Genomic DNA, 24,618 nt, shown 5'->3' with positions numbered 1-24,618 from the left:
TCAGCCTCATGGTGGAGCTATAACAGGCCGATTCCTGTTTTTACCTATAGCCCCAGTACAACTTTGTATGTGCACTCCCTAGAGGCCGGGAGAGTGTCGCTGTTAGTACATGTCATCTTTTCGACACCCGACTCTAACCCTCCCTCACCCTAACCCTAACCTCCGTGGAGTGAGTCGCTAACCCTCCGGTCGAAATGATGGTCGTTCGAAAGAGCGCGATTTCCCCCTATAGAGGCCAAGTAAAAACCTTTGCCCTGTATTCTTCGTATCTGCCTTTTATAGCGCCACCAGGGGGCCGACTTAAGTAAAACAATTTTTTTCCTATTATGAGATTCTTATCCTTGAGATTTTATCCAAAAATCATGCAAATCAGTATCACAGTATCTCTATAGTCATGTGATCAAAACGGATCTGTCCGATATTTCATATTCCATCCTAATTGGCTTCCAAAGTTTGAAGGATTGGTCCATTTTGAACAAAATGACTTAAATCATGAACGCAGCTTGTAAAAGTGATAACAGAGGAATTCTGCAGCACATTCCCAATAGGTCAAGGAACACATGCCACCCTTTTCATATTGGCCTGTTATAGCGCCACCAGCAGGTTAACTTTTGCCAAACACATTTTTGGAACGAAATGACTCAAATCATGCATGCGCTGCAGCTAATGGCTCTGATTTAACGAATAGCCTAGGCGTGGAATTTCGTCATTTTAGGGGAAGGCCAGTTTGGCCTTTGGTGTTGTTTATTTTTTGAGGGCACAAAGGCCAAATGCCAGGGCAGGAAGGCCATCAAATAACAGGATTTTAGTCCATTGAAAGAATTAATTGAATTTAAGGGTTAACCCTAACCATAACTACAGTAAAGTTAACGCAAGTTTGGATTGCGTTAAAGATGGGAGTTAAGAATTCAGAATCTCAACAAAAGACAAGTTGACTACATGACAAGAAAGAGACACTGTCTGGTGTCAGAGACAGAGCAGAAAGTGGTGCAGTCACCTGGGCTGGGGCTTTAAGGCCACTGTGGCCTCAGGTCATGCCATTGGTTTGAGGGGCACAAGGCCAAACTGAGGGGCAACGACGGCCATGGCCCTCATGGCCTCGAAATTCCTGCCCTGGATGGCACCCTTTTCACATTTAGCGCCACCAGGACCTACCTGATCTGGTGGAGACAGGAGACCTGTGCTCGGAAGAGCACTGCTTGGTTCCGAAAGGAGCCAGCTAGCACTGCTTCTAGTTTTTTCTTATTCTATCTAAATTATACTGAGGAAAAACAATGCTGCTAATTGTTCCAAACGCTTTATACCCTGTAGGCCTATTATAGGCCCTATATAGGCTATATAATGACACAATGTGACATAGCTCTGTTTGCACAATGTATATATATATATATATATATATATATATATATATATATATATATATATGTGTGTGTGTGTGTTCCCCCTTTTCAACTGTTTTTATTTTATTTTTGACACTTGCTTTGGCAATGTAAACGTATGTTTTCTCATGCCAATACAGCTCCTAATTTGAATTGAATTGAATTGAATTGAATTGAATTGAATTGAATTGAATTGGTATTTCTGGGCACCTTTTTTCTGGGGAAATATTTCTACATTTAGTAGGCCTATTGATACTTTTATACTTTACCCATCACTTGTAGATTTAGTCCGTGGCGTGTTGTCATATCGACCGTAAAAAAGTTGTCATGAGCCTACGTAAAAAAAAGGGCGGGGGGAGGGGGGTGCGATTGTATTATGTTTTAGGGCACACCGGTCGAGAGGGTGCGGTCACAGCGGTGGCTAAAACGCGCTAGCACCACCCGACCTGTACATCCGCGGAAACAGAACGAGCGCCTCCCCCCGTGTGAGTCATCACCAGCCATTGACCAGCATGCAACGGTCGGTGACGGTTTCTTTTTTTGGGTGGGATTTTCTGTCTGTGAGAGAGAGAGAGAGAGAGGCGTTGCCAGGCTGCTTGCACCGCAGATAGAACGCTTTAAACCCCGCTGCCCGGACAACCAGCTGGCTAGAATATTTTGCAGACAGACACAGGCAGCAACAGACACGTCTTTACACCGTGGTGGACACATTCATACAAACGCACGGATATTTACGCATAGTTCACAAAATGGCCAACTACATCCACGTTCCCGACGAGGCTCCGGCGGTGCCGAAGATAGACGTGACGATGGACGAGAATGATTACAGACACGGCGCACTGTCGCTCATCAAGACCCTGAGACCCAGCTGGAAACCCTCCGAGGTCAAAATCAAGGTATCTTTCGTTATTTATTTCATGCAATAATAATAATATAGGGTCTGGTCTGCCCTCACTCACATCATGTGTCTCCATTTAAACCACTTTCAACCAGGCCTGCCCCTTTTTTCTTTTTTTTTAATTTGGGCGTTCATTTTCAAGCATTTTTTTGGATTTTATCCAGAATTTGCGAGCTGAGTCAAGCTCACAAGTTCGCTATTCGAGGTATATAGGACTCGGGAGCGTGTATTTATAGTTACTATGCTGTTACATAATGTCGGTGGAAGAACCCGAGCGGCTCCTTTTACAATATGAGCTGCGTCAACTTTGCTGCTTCGTGACCGGGCAGGCGGGCACGGCAGCCAGTGGAATTTCACACGGCGCAGGCCGCCCTCACTCACGCACGCACGCACGCACGCACGCACACACACACACACACACACACACACACACACACACACACACACACACACACACACACACACACACTGCAACCTCCACGAAGCCATATATATCACCGCTCCATCATCTCGGGTACATGCAGCTACTCTCAGAGTTACACATGGTTAAAATAATTTACTGTGCAGACTGTTCACCTTCACATACTACCCAACACCCTTTCCCTGCTGCGACCTCGTAACCTACAAACCTACTGGCTGCAAAGTAGCTGCTGCTTAGTGCACTGCTTATCAGTCATTATTAGCATGTTATTATCCAACCATATGGTTACCATATAGATTGGTTAAAATATATATATTTTTTAATCATTAACCACGTGACGCCCTAGTGTCCTTATTCTGAGGTGAACATTGGGCGGAAATAGCCGACCTGCAAGCTCACAACCTGAAATACAAGTGTAACTAGTATAGAGCCCTGGAATATATAGGGTGGTTATGTAGTTAGTAAGTTCCAGATTGCAGCTTTAACACCATGGATGGGTGGGGGGAGGGTGGTGGTGGTGGTGGTAGGAGGAATGAAAGAAGTTGGATCCAAGTGTGTGTCATCTGGGGTTTATGTACTTGTGCCCAGTAAACCGAGGACGTTTCTCAAGGAAGCAGCGCTCACAGTAAACTCAGATAGAGACATTTGCATGACGTTTTTGCATGAGTCCCATGATCTCCTTGAAGTCATGTGACTTGCCATAAGTGAAACTCTTAACTTGCCATGTTGTCATGTCAGGCAGCATGCTACAACATATGACTCGCTCAAGAAGAGTGATGCAGAGTTGCTGTGTTCTTGGTGTGGTCATAGGGGTCTATGTGTGTGTTCGTGGGGGGCGTTGCCCCTCTTTATAAACACGGGAGGGCGTGTGGAGGGTCACATGCCCTACCTCTTTGCTTACTATTCATCAGTGGTCACAATGTGAGAGGTCAGCAAATGGTCTACAATTGGTTCATCTTGCAAAATAAAATTCCTGCCATTCCTGTCATCGTTAGTCTATATCCCTAATGGTGTGAACGATTAGGGTCGGAATGTTGGACCGCCCCACTCCCCCCGAAAATGTTCCCAGTCCCACCAGGGGAACAATTCAGCTTAAATCAACCCAGACAAGCCTTCATTTCCATGGCTACATTCACTCGCCCCACTTTAGTCCGTTGCCAGAACCCAAATGGAGTCAGAACTCGCCCAGAACAATGGAGGCCCTTCGGTTCAGTGATTAAAGAGGACATTATAGAAGGACGGCCTCCTTTAGAGGCCATAGGCAAACTATTTTAATTAAACATCCGCCTAATTATGCCTTCAACACCTGAGGTCCCAATTTGGTCAATTGGTCATGCCGTTGTACTAGGTGAAAATAGTCAAATATATATTTTTTAAAAAAAAAGTAAAAATAGCAGACCTACAAGATCCCAACAGGTCATAATGTGACGTATTGTGAGCTTGTAGTTCTGTTGGGTTTGTTGGCAGAATTCTTCATCAGCGTGGTTTAAGAAGTATATTTGCTCACTTTTAATGGTCGTCTGTTCCATTTAAGATAGTAGTTATGCAAAATCTAACGGAGGTTTCGCGATACACGTCTGACTAGCTCAGCAACATACCGGAAGTTCCATTGTGAGCTTGTAGGCTTTTATTTCCCGCTATTCATTGTACAATGAAGTATATATGGCTCTTAGTGGTTAAATCCTACCTGTGCAACAACCTCCCTCTCCTTTCAACCCCTGCCTTTCTGTGTAGTTCTTCACAGATGGAATCACCAACAAATTGCTGGGCTGCTACATTGGAGGGGGCATGAAAGATGTGGTACTAGTTCGTATCTATGGCAACAAGACGGAGCTGTTGGTGGACCGGGAGAATGAGGTGAAGAGCTTCCGGGTGCTCCAGGCGCACCGCTGCGCCCCACGCCTCTACTGCACCTTCAACAACGGCCTGTGTTACGAGTTCCTCCAGGGAAGGGCCCTGGAGCCGGAGGACATTCGTGGCGAGCCTCTGTTCAGGTAGAACAGCAAAATTATACTGTCCACACATGGACATTTTAGTGCAGTGGTTCTCAAACGTTTTCATTTCAATAGCCATAGCATTGGGAGTATTCAAATGGACGCGTGAGGGTCCACTTGGTTCCGTTTAAATACCATTAGCGTTACAGACCTGTAACCCCTTCAAGGAGCCCTTTGGGTCCCTGGACAGAGAACCACTGTTTTAGTAAAGTTTTTTACACACCGGGAGCATGAGGAATAAATTATAAATTCTTGTAGTGAATTATTTGCATTAAAAATGCTCCTGGTGTGTAAGGACAAATATTGGAATCACGATACTAACTTATTACACAATGTTGCCTGCATATTGCAGGAAGGAAACAAAATATATTAATTAATTACTATTATTATTACTATTAATAATTAATTAATGTAACATGGCCAAGTATTATTTTTCTTTGATCTGTTAATCTATCAACAAGATTTGTAATGGAACTGAGCTTCTGATCTTGTCTGAAAACACTGAGGCCATCCATACTGTACACACACATACACACACAGCCACACACAGTCACACCCAGACACATGACTACACGCACTTACATAAGTATGCACACCAGCCCTTATGCCGGATTTATACTTGGTTGCGACTTGAGCTGTGTTGCGCACAGATTACGTGCCTGTCTACAAGCCCACAACGGGTCAAGCCTGTAGATCGGCTATTGCGTGTCATGCACTGAAAATGTTAAACAGTATAAATGACCATTTAGCATGTCCGCTGCTCCTTACCATTTCCTTTTGCACTAAATTAAATGTTTTTGCTCCTCCTCCCTGTAGGCTCATAGCAAGGCAGCTGGCAAAGTACCATGCCATTCATGCCCACAATGGCTGGGTTCCGCAGTCTGACCTCTGGCTGAAGATGGGCAAGTACTTCTCCCTCATCCCGAAGTACTTCCAGGACCCTGAGAAGAACACAAGGTAAGAAAACATCAAGTAGCAAACTCGAATCCCACAACAGTAATTGAAATTGAATTGAAATCTTACAGTCTCATCAAGACAGTTTGTTCTTTGCCCTTTTGAGATGGTCAATAATGTCTTGAATGTCAGGATGAGTTAATGCAAGCTTAGAAATTTGCCATCATTAAAAATGATGTCAACTTTGTTGACATCATTAAGAAAACACCAGAGCAACAAGAAGCTCTAATTACATTAGTCAACAGGCTTTGAACATAAACATACAATGTTTTGGAGGCAGAGTGACCTTTCACACAATGAGTAACTATGACCTTGATGTTCCTTATCGATGAGGATGAGTCATAAATCTCCACGTCCATATGTTACAACACAGCACTGTTTACTGCTAGTTGATGCGCACATGTTTAAAGGTGCAGTGACGACTTCATTCATAAACATAGTAGGTGTGCTCATGATTTTATTGCCCACCTGGCGACAAGGCCTCTGTGTGTATCTTGAGTCACTATGCTGTCAGCCTACTCCAAGCGTAGTCAAACTTCGGCTTGCGGAAACTAACAGTTCTCCAAGGACGAACTGTTTGATACTCGAGGAGTTCTAAATGTTTGTCCTCACCCACTGTATAGTATTACTCAAACTGTTATTTTACCTTGGATGTTGAATGTTTACATCAACCTCTGGTATGAATTGATAGATTCATTTAGTGATTTTACATACTGTGGCACTATTTCTGGGGACAGACGCGGTGGATACTGTGTGTGCTGCTATTAAATATGCATTAAGTAATTGGCGTCTGGTTAAGTTTGTACTGTAGTCCCTCAGGGAGGGATTTTCTACCTCCTAACCGCCTCAGTTCTTCAGAACTGTCATACAACAAGTGTTTTAGAGACTGAGAAGCAAGCTTCTTTTCTTTGCTATTCATACAATATGAGCTTAATCTGTCCATAAACACTAACAAATGTACTTGCTCTCCGTTAAGATTAATTACAACGCTCACCCCCATCCCTCAAAACGCTTTCATCTCATCTTCTGTTTGTTCACACTTCCCATTTATCTTCGTTTACCGCCCCACTACCTCTAGGGCTGTCACAATTATTACATAATCGTCCAATCGTGATTATTTGACATAATCGTGATTATTTTTCCTAATCGTCATAATCGTTTCCATGTCAAAAATAGTGGAAATAGCAGATCTACAAGCTCACAACGCGTCGCGATGCGACACGTTGTGAGCTTGTAGATCGGCTATTTCCACTACCAATGTTCTTTTTTAAGTATAAAGTTGTCAAATATGTCAGTAATTTCTTTGTATATTTAGCTTATGTGTCATATCTACCATGTGTAATTCAAAGCCTAAAAGCCAACGACAAAAACACAATTAAATCGTTAATCGCAATTATTTGAGAGAAAATGTATCGTCATGTAAAATGCCATAATCGTGACAGCCCTAACTACCTCTCTTCCTTCCTGCAGGTTGAGCATGGAGGTGCCGAGTCGGCAGCGCCTCACAGAGGAGCTGGTGTGGCTCCAGCAGAGCCTGTCGAGGCTGGGTTCTCCCGTGGTCCTCTGCCACAATGACCTGCTCTGCAAGAATATCATTTATAACCAACTCGCAGGTGAGTATACACAGGCACAGGTGCAAGAACATATATCACTGCCCCGCAACTGCATTGTGTTCTAATGTAGACTGCATTGGCCCCTTGACACAGGTAGGAAAGCATTTCTACCGCACTTCATCCTCCTTAGTTACCATGCTTAGTGCATGCCAAGTTATTGCCATACAATTTGAACAGATGGAACAGATATTGATTTTAAATCGATGCACGCTAGCTGTCGCCACAGACTGTTCCTGAGATATGCTATGCAAAAGAAACACCAAAAGTTGCCATAAGAGGCTATTTGATGCAGATCTGTGTATGTGTTTGAAATTATATGAAGAATTAAGGCATCATAAAATGGAGTCATGTTCTGTTCAATTTAATTGAAACTAACGCCTTCCTGCAAAAATGGGAGATTTCGTCTGTTCTATCGTTCAAATTGTGTGATCACCAACTTGAGTGTTCAACACTGCCCATCATAACCCAGCCAAGCCATTACATCAGTTCCACTAAGCAAGGGAATGAATTGCAACATTGAGTTTCTCTGAAAGTACCTGATTTTGTGCTTTGGTTTCTTGTTGTTTTTCTTTTTGATGATGTGAATGCCATTCATAGCACTGACATTCTTTCCAAACTGCAGTTAAAGGTTCCAACAAGTTGAACTTTCACCCAACAGACACTGCTAGTCTCATGCCTTAAGGGACCAAGTGTGAGGAATTTCCCTCAGGTAGCAAGGGCAGGTTATATAACCGGAGATAGAACATGTGGTTGGGGATGTTTTTGGGAGGGTGCTTGGAGAGCTGTCAATCCCCCCTCGTCCAATCGGGATGAGGGGAGGGGCCATTCTCATAGCTGCTTTTGTCCAGCTTTTCTCTCCTAGGAGTGACAGCCGAGGCTGTGGCTGACCAGCCCCACCCTGGTTCTGGTGACAGAGACGCACAGCATACGCAGTCGCCTCTGAGGGCCCTCGTGTAGTCGGCCCCTCTGCTTATCGGGATGAGCAGCAGTAGGACCATGTACCTCTATGTATTCCTCTCCGATTCAGCTCTGTCACCACAGTGCCCTTTGATTTTGGGCTACTGGCAATGATGGTGATGAAACACATTCTTCCAAATTGCATTTAGCCTGGCTGGGTATAGTTCCAGCTGAATGCTTAGAATGTAAATGCACACTAAATGTCCTCCACTTGTTCTTCCATTTGTCGTCTTCTCTGCCGTGCATTGCTAGAGAATGTTTGGACAAGCCCATAGTGATCAAAGATCATTGCGCAGGATGTATGTCATCCCCCACTATGAAGCAGAGGAGATCGTATCCTGTCTGCAGAGAGATTAATTTGAACAGAGAGAGACCCAGTTCTTGAGTTTTCCCCATGTCATTTATCGTCTTCCAACACTCGACACAATACACAAGCAGGCCACACCTACACATGACTGACAGACACCACAATGGAATGGACGCCACAATGTCCAAGCCATAATTATTCCATTCATTCCAGAGTATGTGGATCGGAGCCATATGAACACACAGGGACAGCTGACCGAGCAGAGCGCCCCACCGCCCACACATACACCCTTTAGACACCTTGCTCTTCAACAAAGTATGGCTCAGCTTGTCAGCTTGGCAACCACTTGTCTGTTAGCACGAGCCGAGAAGCCACAATTTCCTGTCTCAACAAAACCACAAAGGAAGTAGAGGGAGATAAATACTGACATACTGAGAAAAAATATTAGATGTTGTTTTCAGTTAAAAGCAGTTAAAGCTAGAGCTGCGACTTTCAATTATATTAGTGATTATTCCATCGATTACTCTTTTGATTAATCAAGAAGCATGTTTTTTCATGAAATGTAGTAGGTCGTGTTTGTTCCCCACTAATATTTAGTCACCCTGATCACCCTGAAGGTTCGGGCATTTTTTACTTTCGTGGCACACGTTAGCAATGCAATAAAGGTGTTTTAATTTTGCACAAGTGCCTTGATCGATTTTCTTTGTGAAAATAAATTATTCTGATTGGACTTTACGGCCCATTTATGCTGTTTAAAAACATTTACAAACAACCTCGGGCGTCTTTTATGTACTCTAGCCAAGAAATAATAATCAGACTTAATACCTGACTTCACATAAGTTCAAACTGCAGTTAAAGGTTCCAACAAGTTGAACTTTCACCCAACAGACACTGCTAGTCTCATGCCTTAAGGGACCAAGTGTGAGGAATTTCCCTCAGGTAGCAAGGGCAGGTTATATAACCGGAGATAGAACATGTGGTTGGGGATGTTTTTGGGAGGGTGCTTGGCGTCTTTTATGTACTCTAGCCAAGAAATAATAATCAGACTTAATACCTGACTTCACATAAGTTCACAAACAGGGAGTGTGTTTTCGCTCTCCCCACTCTTTCTCTCAGCCTCGCTTATAAGCTGGTTTTGTTTATCTTTCTGATAAAAGCCAGATGATGGTAAAAAAAGAACAATATATACAGTATAGCTAGAGAGAGAGAGAGAGAGCCTATAAAAATAACAAAACAAAACCAAAACACATTCTGTTCACCCTTCTTGTCCAAGGCCGTGAAACCTGGAGCTCAGTCACACACAGGAAGCCCCTGTCATTTGCATTCAAATCAGGTCACGCTATTGGGCTCAATGTTGACCAATGAGAATTAGCCGCTGGAGGGGGTGTGTCATGAAAAGGGGAAGTGTGTGTGTGTGTGTGTGTGAGAGAGAGGTGCACAAGGGGATAGGATAGGAAAGTAAAAAGGTTGGCAGCTGTGCCTGATGTTGCAACACTGCGTGGGAACAAATGCATGAAGGAAAGATGTGTGTCACAGAGGGCAAGTGCGAGAGAGTGTGCTTGTGTATGTGTGACACATGTGTTTGCCCCAACCTTTTCGTCTGCTGCACAGGGGGGCAATAGCCACTGACCGGAGGTGTTGAGTTGTGTCCCGCTAGGACCTACAAGCCGGCTGGTAACCCACCTCCAAGTGTCTTTTTTTTTTAAATACTACAGCACCACTTGAAGAGAGAGGGGGGAAAAAAGCAAACAACCACTCTGTTCCATAACGCTAGCTCAAACTTATGGAAAAACCAAACATTGTCAGAGAGAACAGAAGTTGAATTGGGAGTGTATGGGAGTGTATGGTGCTTCAAAGTTCAAATGTCTAATGTGAATGCCTCTGGTAAACCCTGAGCTACATTGCCTGATTTATACTCGTGCTAAGTGACACGCAGCGACAAATTGGCAATAGCGATCCACAAGCTCACAAAGCGTAGTACACTTTGTGAGCTTGTAGAGTTGTTATTTCTGTTGCACTATACTGGCACACAACTGAGTATGTATCAGGCTTAAGTTTGTTCTGCATGAGTAAGGCTTTGTATTTTGAGAACATCTTTTCACGCCATTACAATACATTGCTTCACTTCTGCTTCTCATCGATATAGTCAGATACAGTGAACTCTGAGGATCATGATTTCATGATGCTTTCATTCATTGATATATTCCCTCCAGACTATAGATTTAGATTGTCACCAGGCATTCGTCGTTGCCCAAGCTTATCCAACCGAGGGCTGGTGGTGTGTCAGACCAAGCCGTAGGCAGGTAGTGCCTGAAGTTGGATAACAAGGTCAACCACGAATGCTGGGCCATACAATGATGATCACATACCCATAGAGCCTTATTTGTTGACAAAAACATTGTGAAAATAGTATTTAATCTACCTTTAGGATTAGTAGTCCCACTAGGATTTCTGAGGAGGTTGTCTCAAAACATGGCAGCTGCTGCTGGCTGCCGGTTTCACCTTTACACAGCCTCTCTGCTCTGTTGAAAGGTTGCCATTTTCCCCTCCGTGTTTTGGTTCCTTCGCTCACAGATACTCTAGTTTGGAAGAGTTTCCATGTTTGGTCCCTTGAATTCCTACAACGGCATGCATGGTTGCTTGCAGTAACGCCAATGGCACTTAAACATTTGCTGATTGGTCAGCTAATAATTTAGCTTGTGCAAGCTTACCACCGTCTGTCCTTTTCCCCCCTCTCCCCACTTCCACCTAGGTTAAATAAAAGCGGGTATGTGATAACATTAGATATAAATGTTAATGTGAGAGTAAAGTGCAAATTGCAGCATTCTATCAAGGCAAGTTGGGCAACGGCCATTTACATGTTCTGCAGTATATGCAAATGTTAACATTTTATGCACAAAGTTTGCTGTTTTGAGCATAGACATAAATAAGCCTCATTGGCGGTTGGGCTGCACATCAACCGCTTAACATAACTCCACAGTAGGAAATATGCAGGAATTGTAAAGAACTACCTGAGATGAAAATGTACTCTATGTTTTATAACTTTACTTTTTACTTTACATGTAATGTATTTTTATATATTTTATTTAACGACCTAGGATTTTACTGAAGACACAAGAAACTTTGTAGCTTCGTTCAGCCCATATAATTCCCTTCTCCATAGAGTTGAATAGGGAGATTAGGATCATAGACTGGAGGTAAAATATCTTAACAGAATTGTTTTTGCACAAATATTATTTCTGGAGCTCATTGTGCTATCAAGTATCTCTCAATATCGCCGTCTTCCCTCCTCATTCCCTTTCGCTTCGTTTTTTCCACCTCTTCCACACAATGTTATCCTTATTCAATTGGCATGGCCACACTGACCTCGTTCCTTTAAAGGTCTGAGTGAAACAAAAGCAAACATCGTTGTCTCTTTTCCCACCCCACGAGATATACTTCTTTCTTTTCATGCTTTGCACATTCTCCTCTGAATAGGCTAATTTATTCAGACTTCCCATGGGGTGGTTCCCTGGAAGACAAGGTGGTCACTCAATCTTGTTTGTCTCACACCAATCTGTCTTTATGTCCTACGATGGTAAAGCTTAGAGTGGTCTTTCACTTTGGCTGGAATGCTTCAATATTGTTTTTATGCATGATATTTGTCACCCTCCAATCTTGGCGAAAGACCTTTTCCGCTGCCTGCTCAAAATATATACTTTTATATCTTGGAGACATCTACAAATGACAAAGACAAATGATATCAGTATTGGTCTTGTACCATTTCCTATTTACAACCATCAGGTTGTACATAAATATAAGAGACTTGTTTTTTAATGTGCGTCTCCCCAAAAATAGTGCCAAAGTGAATTATCACTTTAAGGCTTGTTGGAACTGTCTGTCTAGTATTACAATGAAGCAAAACATTAAAATAAAGCATGCAAGTGGTATTACAATTATTGACCCCGTTAACAAAAGCTTCCACTCTAAATGTTGGCTATGATGTTGGGCACCTTAACTGCACGGTTGTGTGTGTGTCACCCACAAGGCCCATCTTTGTGCATGTGTGACAAGTCGAAAGTTATACTTATTTTGGTGCCTCTTCATTTAAAAACTGTCTTGTCTTATTTCTCCTTTCCATGTCACTACTGTACTCTGCAGTGCCATTTCCTCTCAAAATGCAAACGCTTACTCTTTACATGTAGAATAAGGCTTAATAGATAGCCATATATGGCTAACTAAACAGCCATAAGGTTAACTAGACAGCCACACAAGGCTAACTAGACACTGCTACTCAGGCATTCCATCTGTCAGTCAGATGTCAGTTAGACATCAGATGACAATCTAGAGATTGAGGTATCAAAGCGATAACGCAACATAAATCATTTTTCACTTCCTCTTCCTGTGTCTCCCTCTAAACAAGGCTCCCTCTCTTTCCAGGCAATGTAAAGTTCATTGACTACGAGTACGCAGGCTACAATTACCAAGCATATGACATTGGGAACCATTTCAACGAGTTTGCTGGTAAGTTGATTATAACGTGTGTCCAGTAATGTATATTACACTATGATATTAACAGGACCAATGAGTTGGGTTGATCTTTAAAGAGGTGGTGCCATAGTTTTGTACTTTTTCTGTTTTTCATGTGTCTAGGAGGTTGAAAGTACATCATTGGACCCCCTGGTGTGGTTTTTATGAGCAATTATGTATTCTCTTGGTATTTGTTTGTTTTCTCTTGGAGGCTGCCACCTTGTGGTCAAAAGTGTCAGTTAAAAAACACAGATACTTTTACATCACAGAATCAACTTCTCCCCTAATTACCATTCACCCAACACTGTGGGGTGTGGCTAACTTCAGCTGGGTCACCACCCACCATGAAATCCATGCATACTTAATGAACTGGGGGTGTGGCCACATAAAAACACAATTTTAACTCTTTCTGTATACTTTTTTGGAAAGAATCTTCCCCCTAGTATAATCATAATACCTGATAATCATGTTTTAGAGGGGGGAAAAATCATGGCACCACCTCTTTAATGCACCTACACACTGTAGGACTATGCATTTCACACTACACAAGTCTCTTTTTTTTTAATCGGCTGTCATAATATCGTTGTGGTTTTCATTCTATATGATTGATCGCCGACAATGGCAGAGTGTCGCTCTCTCTCTCCATCTCTCACGTGTGTTCCACGTGTGCAGCTCATCACAAAATAAACAAACAAACTTCCTGCCCTCGCGCATGCTCACTCATTCTCTCATTCCGTTTTGCAATGTTTTTGCATCTCAATGGAAATATTGCAGGCATACAGGACTGGACAGTAATATTGTGGTACTATGCGTGGGGATTAAATAACAATATATTTATTTTTGGGACATGCCCCAAGTGCTCGTGCTATTGTTTCCTTAAGTAGCTACCCTACCAACAACTAATTTGCGTGCTAGGCTACAACAACGGTATTCCGTAGCCTACTACAGTAGTAGCAGAGTGTATGTATGACCATAGTATGTGAAGTGCATGCCGGTGCATGTGTTATTGCGTGTAATCCTGCAACAACAAAATAAATGGTGGACCAGTGCACCCCTAGTCTCGCGTAGCCAGACAACTATTCCACAATCTCCGAATGCTATATAGAGTCTGGAACGGCAGCTCCCGAACGGCGAGTATCAGAAGTAGCCAGTGCTGCACTGAACTGTAGTCCCATTGGAAACATAACAGAAGCACACTCGCACAGACAGAGTCATTTGAGCAGCATATTCTTGTTAGGGGTGTATAGTTTAAGAAATGTTTGAAAACATCATGGAGGTAACACCAATAACACCAGAGAAAGACGAAATAACTCCCCAGAAATATTGAAAGCAGACATGACGCTTCCAGTAGGACATGTTATTGTTACTGCACCAAGGGAGCGGTTGCGTCACATCCGCTTTATCTCGAATTCATCGTTTCTATTTCCGTTTGCCAGACTGTATGCCGGGAGCATTTGCCCAAATTGCGGAGGCAACAGTCTGGCCTCGCGAGACTAGTGCACCCCTGACTGTAAGCAACTTAACACCGCTGGTCTCAGTCAATGGTGCCTCCTAACCCTTTACTATGTGTGTGTGTGTGTGTGTGCACCTTTTCCAGGCTTGAATGAGGTCGACTACAGCCACTACCCAGAGCGGGCCTTCCAGCTGGAGTGGCTCCGGTCCTACCTGGAAGCCTACAAGGAGCATAAGGGCCAGGGCAGCGAGGTCACCGACAGAGAGGTCGAGGTCCTCTATGTTCAAGTCAACCATTTTGCCCTGGTGAGCGTCAGTAATGCACACATGATAGTAAAGTTAAATAATGGGCCCGATTCACCAAACATGAGTACGATCAGATCGAAACACTGCTGGTGGAAAGCTATTAGCTACTGTACACACCTGACAAAAGTACAAATGTAAATGAAATATAAAATATGCCTGTTTATTCCCAGACCTGAAATCGGTAGGCTATTGATGCTAACCAAATCATGTTTTGTGAAATCTTATACTGGAAAAAATGTACTATTTCTCATCTACATACTATACTACTAACTGGGCACCTGACCGCGCCGTCTCGCCAATTATTGCAACAAATACCAATTGATCAAAATATGACAGTTCACCTGTGGTTAATTTAAACCAGGCGATGTCTTTGGTTATAAATAGTGTTGACCGGAATAGGTATACTGGCTGCAGCATATGCTTTCTTTTAAGTACATGCTTTATTGATGTAAACAAAATAGTCTGCATTCTTTCCCTTTAGTTGTAAATCGGTTGTGGTATATTGGTTTACCACTCCCAAGTTCATCAATAAAGTCTAAGAGATGGCTGCACTAAAGATTATCTTCTAAGCAATTATTCTGTGGATCAGTGCCAGATTTCCTGTGCACACTTCCAGTAATCCACAGAAGCACCTTTTATTAAATCTTTTTCACATATATTTTTTTTACTTTTTAGTAACTTTAAATGTATATCCGCACAATTTACGCCACCCCCGCAATATATACATCGAAACGTGCGGCTCGGCCGGGAATGGTGTGCTATTACTTTTCTTTCCGAGCCGCCATACCATGGTGACGTAATTCGCAAAAAACGCAGCCCAAAAACCCCATAGACTTTGAATGGGAGAAATTTCGGCATGTAATAACTGCCGCACGATTTACGCCACCCCCGCAATAATGGGGCTCAGATTGGGCTGAATCCTTGAAGGTTTGGAGTCATAAGTCATAGATATCATGATGTCACATGAAGTGGCCAGCCTGGCCAAGGTTTTGTTTTTGGTCTGGTCAGTTACCAGACCAAAATATACAGATCATAAATGTTTCCAGTTGAATGGCAAAATTCTAGATATTCTTCTGATGAAAAAACTCCTAAACACATTCTCAAGGCTTGTAATAGATTGTCAAGTGTATTGTTCCCCTTTTGGGGAGAGTTAACAGAGTGCATGCCAATTTTAATCTTTGATACTGAGTAGTGAGTATACCACTTTGAACAGATTTATGTAAAAATAAGCGCTGGGCAGTATATCGATTATACTGATCTACAAACTCATGTCGTTGTGTAGCTGTTTTCGCTATTTGACGTGTAGAGATTTCAGGGCTTTAATATTTTATTTTGATGTCTGCAGAAGGTGACATTACTGTTCCAGAGAACCAGTAGAACATTTTCTCATGCCACATCCTCAGGGCACTGTGTGCTTTGTGTGCACGAATATCATATGGTTCTGCATACAGGCTCAATTTTGCCTAAATAAACACTTAAACTAAACAGAAACTGTTCAGAAAATTAAGTAGTTATTCGGTCTAGAGAGATTTATGGGGGAAAATATCTTTTCATGTTAATTACCTGGCTCTGTAAACCTGAAATGTTATTTCTTTGGTCACAAATCTGAAATGGAAAATTGAATCTAATAGAAAATCGAATTCAGAACTTGAATTCGGTAATGAAGACTAACTCTTGAGGCCATTTATTCCAAGTCTCCCTCCTTGTTAGCCAATTAGCCATAAATTATAACTACCAGGAGATGTCGCTAATATTCGGACGTTGTGTCTCTCCTGGAGTTATAAGGCAGAGTCAAATGGCTCTCGCTGGTTGAGCCTCAACGTCCATATTCGCCTCAAAACATGTATAAATCAAGAACTTGCTCACCTCATCGTCGAAACAGCTTTATATCTACCGATGAGCCCACTCGTTGGCATGTGTTAGTCCATATGTTTCTAATAAATTAATGTTTACTCAAACTTCTCAGAGTCTCATCGCTTTCCTTGTTTTTGAACTGCTTGGGTAAAAATGGCCGAACATATCACGTGACGTTGATCGCCGTTGCGATTCGCTCATACTAGGACATGACGTTTTTGTATGCGGAAGTATTCCAACGTTCTGTAGTTCTGAAGCGTTCTGAAGGCGGAAGGATTCCGACGAGGAAACGCGAGTCTCTGAGAAGTTTGAGTAAACATTAATTTATTAGAAACATATGGACTAACACATGCCAACGAGTGGGCTCATCGGTAGATATAAAGCTGTTTCGACGATGAGGTGAGCAAGTTCTTGATTTATACATGTTTTGAGGCGAATATGGACGTTGAGGCTCAACCAGCGAGAGCCATTTGACTCTGCCTTATAACTCCAGGAGAGACACAACGTCCGAATATTAGCGATCTCTGCTGGAAGTTATAATTTATGGCTATTAGCCAATGTAGTTTACCTATTCAAATGAATCTCCTATCCACTGGATGGTGCTGAAAAGAATGGTTCCAACTCAAACTGCAGCCAAATAAAGGACAAACTGTCCTTTCAGGAAACTGAATCCTTTCTAAGCATTGGCCTAGAATATTGCCAGGTCACAGGGATGGGCGTTCTGAGGTATTGAACATAATATCTGAAATGAAGTCAAACCAAGTGGAACAATACGGGAGAAAATGTGTTATGATTGATTAATATTTTTTGAAGAATCTTTAAAGGGGTGTTTCACTTAAAAAAAGAAAATGTGGTCATCGTCTAATCATACTTTTGTGACCACCCTGTATCTAAATACTGAACCAAGCAACTTAAATTCTGTCCAGGGGGGTCGCAAAAGCCTTATTAGACGATAACATGACCAAATGTTTTTTATAACGTGAAATATCCCTTCAACCTGACATTTCTATTTTGAGCCTGTCATTATAGGCAAAACATCTGTTTTATTAAAATATTTGGAACAAGGCATGGAAATAAAGGCTCTTGGATTTAACTATCTAATCTTCCCCAGTGGACCAGTTGTGGATATAGTTAATGTTTTCCCTGCTGGAGTTGGTTTTTGTTTCACAGCTAGTCTAAATAATGATTGGGTTCCTGTTTCCAACGAGTACTAGAGTACCTTAGGAATTTACCATTACAGTTACATTTTTAATTTACCATTTCCTCTACGATCTCAGTTGTTTATACAAGGTTTCCACGGACGATTGGTTCCAGCCTGGTGGCCTACTTAATGCACATTTCATGTTGTCACTGATCCATAGAACCTTAGAGGTGTCTCTTGAAGGTGACCCGCGTGCTTATGACGTGTAGAACAGGTCCTGCTTAAAAGGCCTATAATTGTTACAGAGGACAATGGGAAGGAACTGAGTCCCAGAGGGTTGATTGTTGTCATGTGTTGGCTCAACAAACGCACAGCCTTGCTGGAGGTGGCAGGTAACCTGTGTTACCTGTTCTGCATGTAGGAGACGTGCGTTTTGCACCAGCCTGCGAGGCACGGCACGTGAGAAGGGATATAAAAGGGATTCACTTCCCAATGTATGAATGAATGAACCATTGTAAAGCGCTTTGAGCACTTGGAAAAGCGCTATAAAAATGCAATTCATTATAATTCATTATTATATACAGGGTTCCCACAGTCATGACATTCCTGGAAATATTTTGAAATTAGAAAAATATTTTTCCAGTACTGGAAAAGTTTTGGAATTTTTCAAGGGTCCTGGAAGGTCCTGGAAAAAATAGCTATGCATTGTCTTTGGTTATTGATTGTGTTAATACCTCTGAAATGACAAATTGAACGACAAATATTAGAGGCAGAAATTGTGAAAATAGCAGATCTACATGCTCACAGCATGTAGATGGGCTATTTTCACAATAAAACCGTGTTATACAAAATTCCTCTACTCTTAGTGCTCGCCAGGGTGCCGGGGTCCCCAGTTCAAATATGATTATTTCGGGGGTCACGGCCTGAAAAGGTTGAGAACCACTGGCAATACACTACCTGTCTTTGGGCATTGCGCATGGGAGTAAGCGACTTGTTATTGAGCTGAATTATTGTTATATAGTCCTGGAAATCAAGTTAAATATTCTGGAAACGTTTTGGAAATTAATTGGTAAAGATGTGTGGGAACCCTGGATATATAAACCAGCGAGTGTCACTCGCCTCTCCCCTGTGCCTTGCTGCTCACCCTTGTTTACAAATGTGAATGAAAGGAGGGCTGGGTGGAGTACGGACGAGGGATGGCACCATGCATTTTCTGCTGCGGTTTCTGCTATAGGGTTTATTTGCCGGCTTTGTCCCCGCCCGGGTGCTCTGTGTTGGGTAAATAGAAACAACATTAAGGCGCCGTTTACACTGCGTTTTTGCAACGAGAATTCTGCAAAATGAAAAGTCAGATATGCCTTCCGTTCAGACGACAACGGCATTTTCGGGGGTTAAAAACGGAACGATCTGAGAGCGGAGTTTTGGGTGGAAAAGCTGACTCCCCTCGCGTCACCGTGTGAACAACAGAAACGCAAGAAGCGACAACACATGTGATGTCATGGCTCGCATGCATATGCTTGCATACAGCCTACTGCAGCCACGTTACCATGGTGAATGGTCAACAATGAAATGGAATCCTCTATCCGTGCGTCACCGCCACCTAGTGAAATTACATGGACACTCCACAATTTCAAGCCTTAATCTGGCTTCATATGAACGCTGGCTAAAAAGCAAAACGCAACTGCGATGTCCCGGGACCTCGCCGTTTTCTCTACAGAGCGTTGCAGTCTAAACGGGGCCTCAGGTTGAGCGAGTGCTTGTAATGTGCTAATTCCCTGTCTCTCCTCCCCCTCTGTCTGTCTCTCCCTCCATCTTTCTTTAGGCATCTCATTTCTTCTGGGGTCTCTGGGCTCTGATTCAGGCCAGGGTCTCTCACATCGACTTTGACTTTTTGGGGTAGGTTGCCCTCTTGAACCTTCATACATGTTATTAGTTTGAAGCTGCAATCCATAACAACGTTGTTCTTTGTCTGGTAGAGTTTAATACATTAAACTAACACAACTGCGCTGGTTGTAGTTGGTCTACCTGCTCTTTTGAGGACTAATGGCATCAAAAACCGTTGAACTGCTTTAATCCTATTTTATAATCCTATTTTATACTTCAGTTATTCAAAAATAGCAGATCTACAAGCTCACAACGCATCGCATTGTGACACTATGAGCTTGCAGATGTGCTATTTTAGATTGTTTTATTTTTTATTTCATTATTATTCAAATGTTTTAATAATATCTTACTATTCTTTTTTTTTTTAATCAGTCACCAATCTTTAATGGGGGTCCCTGGCTCTAAGTCCTTTCAGATGGGGTCCAGCCAAATGCATTTCAATTTAGGGGCCCTTGACATGAAAATGTTTGAGAGCCACTGATCTATGATATTATTATGAATGCCTCTGAACAAAGTTTTGTCATTTGTGCGTGAAAGTTGTTGCATGCAACAACAGTGACAAACGTATACATATTTGGAATTTCCGTAGTTGACGTAACCCTAGTCTGTATTTCTTATCTTAGCTTCACTTCATTGCTGACATGTTGTCTCTCCTCCCAGATACGCAGTCCTCCGTTTCAATCAGTACTTCAAGATGAAACCTGAGGCAGCGGCGCTCAACTTTCCACAATAATATCTTCCACTTGTGCGGCCACCCCCCACCCAACTCCCAATATCTTCCTATGCCACCACCTCCCCTGTGCTGCTCATCATGCAGTGACCGCAGGGCGCCCCCTAGGGGAATTTCTATGGAAGAGCAAGAGTGAGAGTCAGCCCAGCCATGCCTCCATCAACCTCTCCTCTCTAAGAACCCATTGACCCAGATGGTACATCTTGTGTGTTCACACCTCAGTCAGATATTAGCGTGTGTGAATTCCAAACTGACTTTTGGGAAACGCACTTCTACTACTACTTGGTCTTTATTCTAAGAAAAGCAGACCTATCTCTGAAATAATACTGTCAATTTGTATTAATCAAAACATTAATTTCATATTAATGGGTTGTGTTTGCGAGAGTGTTTTGAGGTGATATACTAACTGACATGCCACCTGACTCGTGGGAAACCAGCTTTAGAAAGCCCAAACCCCACGATCAAATTATCTATGTAAACCTTCACAAATGCTCTTATTCATGAGTTCATGAGTCCCCCACCCCATACTGCCTAGCTGATGACCAAATACATACAGTACCAGCAGACAAGTGGCACAATGTCTTGTCTGCTTTTGTCGTCTGCAGAACCAAGCTGACAAAGCCATGCCCTGGATGGAAAAATGGTTCGCCATGAAAAGCCAGTACCGTCCTGTATCTGCTTAACTCTGAATCTCCCCCGCCCCCATTGTGGCCTACCTTGTGACTCTTAGTTTTCCCCTGTGATGTGCTGAAATATTAATATAACCTTTTATTAGAGAGGTGTTCACTTTATGCTTTCCAAAGTAAAGGTAGACATGCGTTTGGACAGAAGTGCATCCATTGACGTTTACATCTTAACTACCCCCTCCCGAGTCAAACCGACTTTTACTGTACATACGACTTGTAGGTCTATTTTGGCAGATTTCACACACACCATCCATCTCACTGTAAAAAGTAGGTTCCTGTGTTTGTTTCTGAAAGCGGGCTGCCGGGCTGTTGTGTTGACCCTGATCAGTATCCGAATGTATTCGGGACATTCCATGTTCATTATGTCATGTTTAGAGCCAGTGGGTCAACGGTAAGTTGTAAGGTAGAGAGGTGGCACGTTTATGAATTGACTAGTTCACGCGTGTGGTGTTGACAGTGCTGCACCAGGCAAGACTTATCGAACGCATCCAGGAGCCATTGTTTTCTGTATTGCGTAAAGCTCAGCTTGTTTGGCTGTAGAGAGCAGTTCTGTCAGGTAAAGAATCGCAGGTTGTAAGGGACAAAGTAAAGTAGCTTCTGGTCCATGCAACAGCCTGCTGTCTGTCTGAATGGAGGACTGATATCTTAGGTTGATGTCTGTGTTCCATCCCAACCATGGACTCCCTTTAGTACTTACCTTTTTTTTTTTTTTTTTTTCATTACTTATGCTTTTTTTTTTATTCAATACTTATGCTTTAGTTCTTTTTAAGGAGGTATAGGAGATTATTTGCATTAGTTGAGTTCCATCTGTTTTCTCAACAAGCCTATACACCAAAGTGCTGACTTTTCTGCTTGTACATAATGCATATTGTATTTCTTTTTTCCACTTAGAAAATGGAAGGGAAATTAGAATGTCTATACAGCTTTTTTTATACGTATTTAAGAGAAAGTGTTTTTGGGGAGAAGGTCTTGGAGGGTGCGTGGGTGTGTTGAATAATGCAGTAAGTGACGCGAGACTCTGGGCAAAATTGATTAAAAAAATACACTGCTAACAAAATAGATTTGCCCGATGGCTCTGCTGTAGCAACACTGTGTCCATATGAAGAGACCATTGAGAAGGAGAGTGTTCTCTCCTGTCCAAGTTAAATCTACTGTAGCAGAGGAGCATCCATGCTAAAGTTGTACATGGTCAAATCCTCATTAGAGCGTACATATGTAACGCATGGATACATGGCCACTGGGGATTTGACTGTGTAGACTTTGTGTCTGTATGCCTATGAAATCTTTAATTTTGACCTGTCTTTTGTCCTCCTTTGTTGAGAATCTATGATAATTTAGGATACGGGAAGGACATGGCAATGATTACATTTGGGCCCAATCCTTTTTTTAAATGGTGCACAGCACATCAGCGGAAATCCTCTGTACACTTGTTTTTTTTTCTTTTTTTAAGGTAAATGGCCTTGATTCATGCTTCCGTTTGGAGCTCTGTTTTGTTTTTTTTGTTTTTGTTTTTTCTTTGCACACGGCAAGCTTGAATTGAGTCCCCGAGAGATTAATGTAGTTTCAGTTTCCTGTCAACAGATTGTCATGCCATGTTTACACGCACGCACACACAATGTTTACACAGCTTGTCAAATTCTACTGCCACATAATGGCCAGTTAGGATATTCGAAAGCATTCTGATGAAGTCTCATTTTCATGAGGTTGTAGGCTGGTGTCATCTTCTCCCTGTCTATTTTTAAACAGAGAAATGAATGCAAAACCACTGTAACCGCGTCTCGTTGCTGCTTAGAACTTTAATTTCCTCTATGCTTCAGATCTTCGCCTGTCTGTATTTAACATTGTAAAGAAATCTGCTCTTAAATGTGTGCTTAAATCTCTCTTCCCCACTGTAGCATATGTTTATATGTACATTTAAAAATGAAATGTAATATCTTTGCTTGTGTCAAATGTGAATGAATGTACATAGAAGGATTTTCCTTTTCTAAACGTTGCATTAAAGTGAATAGTTACCTAAGGCAAGCTGTGAAATATTGTAACATTTCAATACTGTAAACATGCTTTGAAAGAATAAAGTCTATTTACCCTTAGTATTGCGGGTGCTTTCTCTTTGAATGTCATTACCAACCTATATAAATTATTAATAGTCTGATTATATCTCGGTTTGACTTATATTCTGGGCATATCTGTGCATTTTGTACCGATGCCATATTGGTAATGGATTGCTGTATTCTTCATTGTCTAGGGTGACCCAGGGCTCTTTACTTTGGCCCCCTCCTTTCTCCCTCTACACCAAATCCCTTTACTGAAAATAGCTGAGTGCAGAGTTAACCACATTGTTAACTATTAATTACGTCCCAGGTGCATCAATGCAATGTTTTTCATTCTAGTTATTCTATTTATAGTGACTCATAGGAATAGACTATACGTGACAACCAGGAATAGTCTGGTGACCACCGGAGAGACGGGTGACAGCTGGAATGGTGCCCCAGCCCAGCCTGTGTCTTCCGTGAGGAAGAGGCCCAACTCTATGGGCCCAACAAACCCACGGTGAGGCCTTTAGGAGGGCCAGTCAAGCCGCTAGCGGCTCAGGAACCCTGAACCCACGGCTCCTAAATGAAATGTTTGGTACTGGGAGTCTGGTGCTGCCATAGGGTGCTGCACCCAGGTCCTGGACCTGGTGAGAGCAGGAGTGGACCTGCTATTTTCTCTCTTGTTGAAGATCTTTGTACACCATTTCCCAATTAGTGTTGTTTTAGCAACACAGATGACGTACTAGCAATATTAATACAAACATGATTAAGAGACAACAATTCACATAATAAAGTTACCGTATACACTGCCATCAGCCCTTTGATCAAAACGCCAGAGACAAACTAGGTTCTTGCCAAGAAAAGATATAGCCTATTTGCTGGCAGTACTTGAAAGAAGTTACATCATTGTACCAGAAGATGGCAGCATAACCCATGAAACCACTACAAGACTATCCCTTTAAAACATTTTTGTGGCTTCCAACATAGTTTTGATTGATTGGTTGTTGATTGAATTTGAATACTGTATTAAGTTAACAGTTTACAAACAGTACAATGGTACGATTATAATGGTGCTAAAAGGATAACACAAACATTTTTTTAGGGCTTATTTGTTTCCATTGTGGTCCTTTGTAGCCTATTAAATTCATAGAGACATTTAAAGATAGGCAACAATAATATATATTGGACATAAACACTAGTAGCCTAGCAATAAAACACATAGTTTATGTACAGTAAACAGTTTGGGGTATGGGGGGTCTTAGATCTTACTTTTATTTATTAATGAAATTACTTCTTTTTTTTAATCTTAGCATTTTGGGGAATGTTTTTTGAAAATGTTTTGAAATAAAATAATTAAAATCAAAATATATAGGAAACCAAAAATGAAGGGACCCATAAAAATGTGCGCGCGAGATTGTGGGGGAACAAAAACAATGCGGCGCCAACCGGAACCCTTATAACTATGACCGGAACCCATGTTTTCTAAACCGGATCCATTAC

The 24,618-nt window shown here is 42.1% G+C and overlaps 1 protein-coding gene across 2 annotated transcripts; it reads left to right on the top strand.

Annotated features, from left to right (window-relative positions):
* Positions 1 to 1,937: 1,937 nt before the first annotated feature.
* On the top strand, positions 1,938 to 23,175 carry etnk1 (ethanolamine kinase 1). Of its 2 annotated transcripts, XR_013963290.1 has the most exons (9): positions 1,938 to 2,275; positions 4,433 to 4,692; positions 5,509 to 5,649; positions 7,117 to 7,259; positions 12,943 to 13,026; positions 14,630 to 14,790; positions 19,608 to 19,681; positions 20,330 to 21,553; positions 21,626 to 23,175. XR_013963290.1 is itself a non-coding variant. In XM_080753811.1 (8 exons), exons 1-8 carry the CDS (start codon positions 2,129 to 2,131, stop codon positions 20,400 to 20,402), a joined length of 1,083 nt encoding a protein of 360 aa, XP_080609937.1. In that variant the 5' UTR covers positions 1,938 to 2,128; the 3' UTR covers positions 20,403 to 23,175. The 2 variants fall into 2 exon arrangements, 1 of the variants encoding a protein (XP_080609937.1); XM_080753811.1 differs by having other exon boundaries at positions 20,330 to 23,175.
* The last annotated feature ends 1,443 nt before the right edge of the window (positions 23,176 to 24,618 follow it).

The sequence above is a fragment of the Nannobrachium achirus genome (genome assembly GCF_963921795.1).
Source record: "Nannobrachium achirus genome assembly, chromosome: 23".
In the NCBI taxonomy this organism is placed as follows: Eukaryota; Metazoa; Chordata; class Actinopteri; order Myctophiformes; family Myctophidae; genus Nannobrachium; species Nannobrachium achirus.
Note: the sequence above shows the minus strand (reverse complement) of the source record. Positions and strands in the feature narration are given on the sequence as shown.

What these genes read in the sequence shown, in the direction of transcription:
- etnk1 (XM_080753811.1), top strand. Translation starts at nt 2,129, where the DNA reads ATGGCCAACTACATCCACGTTCCCGACGAGGCTCCGGCGGTGCCGAAG. An exon ending in CGTGGCGAGCCTCTGTTCAG is followed by an intron (nt 4,693 to 5,508) that starts GTAGAACAGCAA and finishes TCCTCCCTGTAG; the next exon opens with GCTCATAGCAAGGCAGCTGG. An exon ending in ATCGACTTTGACTTTTTGGG is followed by an intron (nt 19,682 to 20,329) that starts GTAGGTTGCCCT and finishes CTCTCCTCCCAG; the next exon opens with ATACGCAGTCCTCCGTTTCA.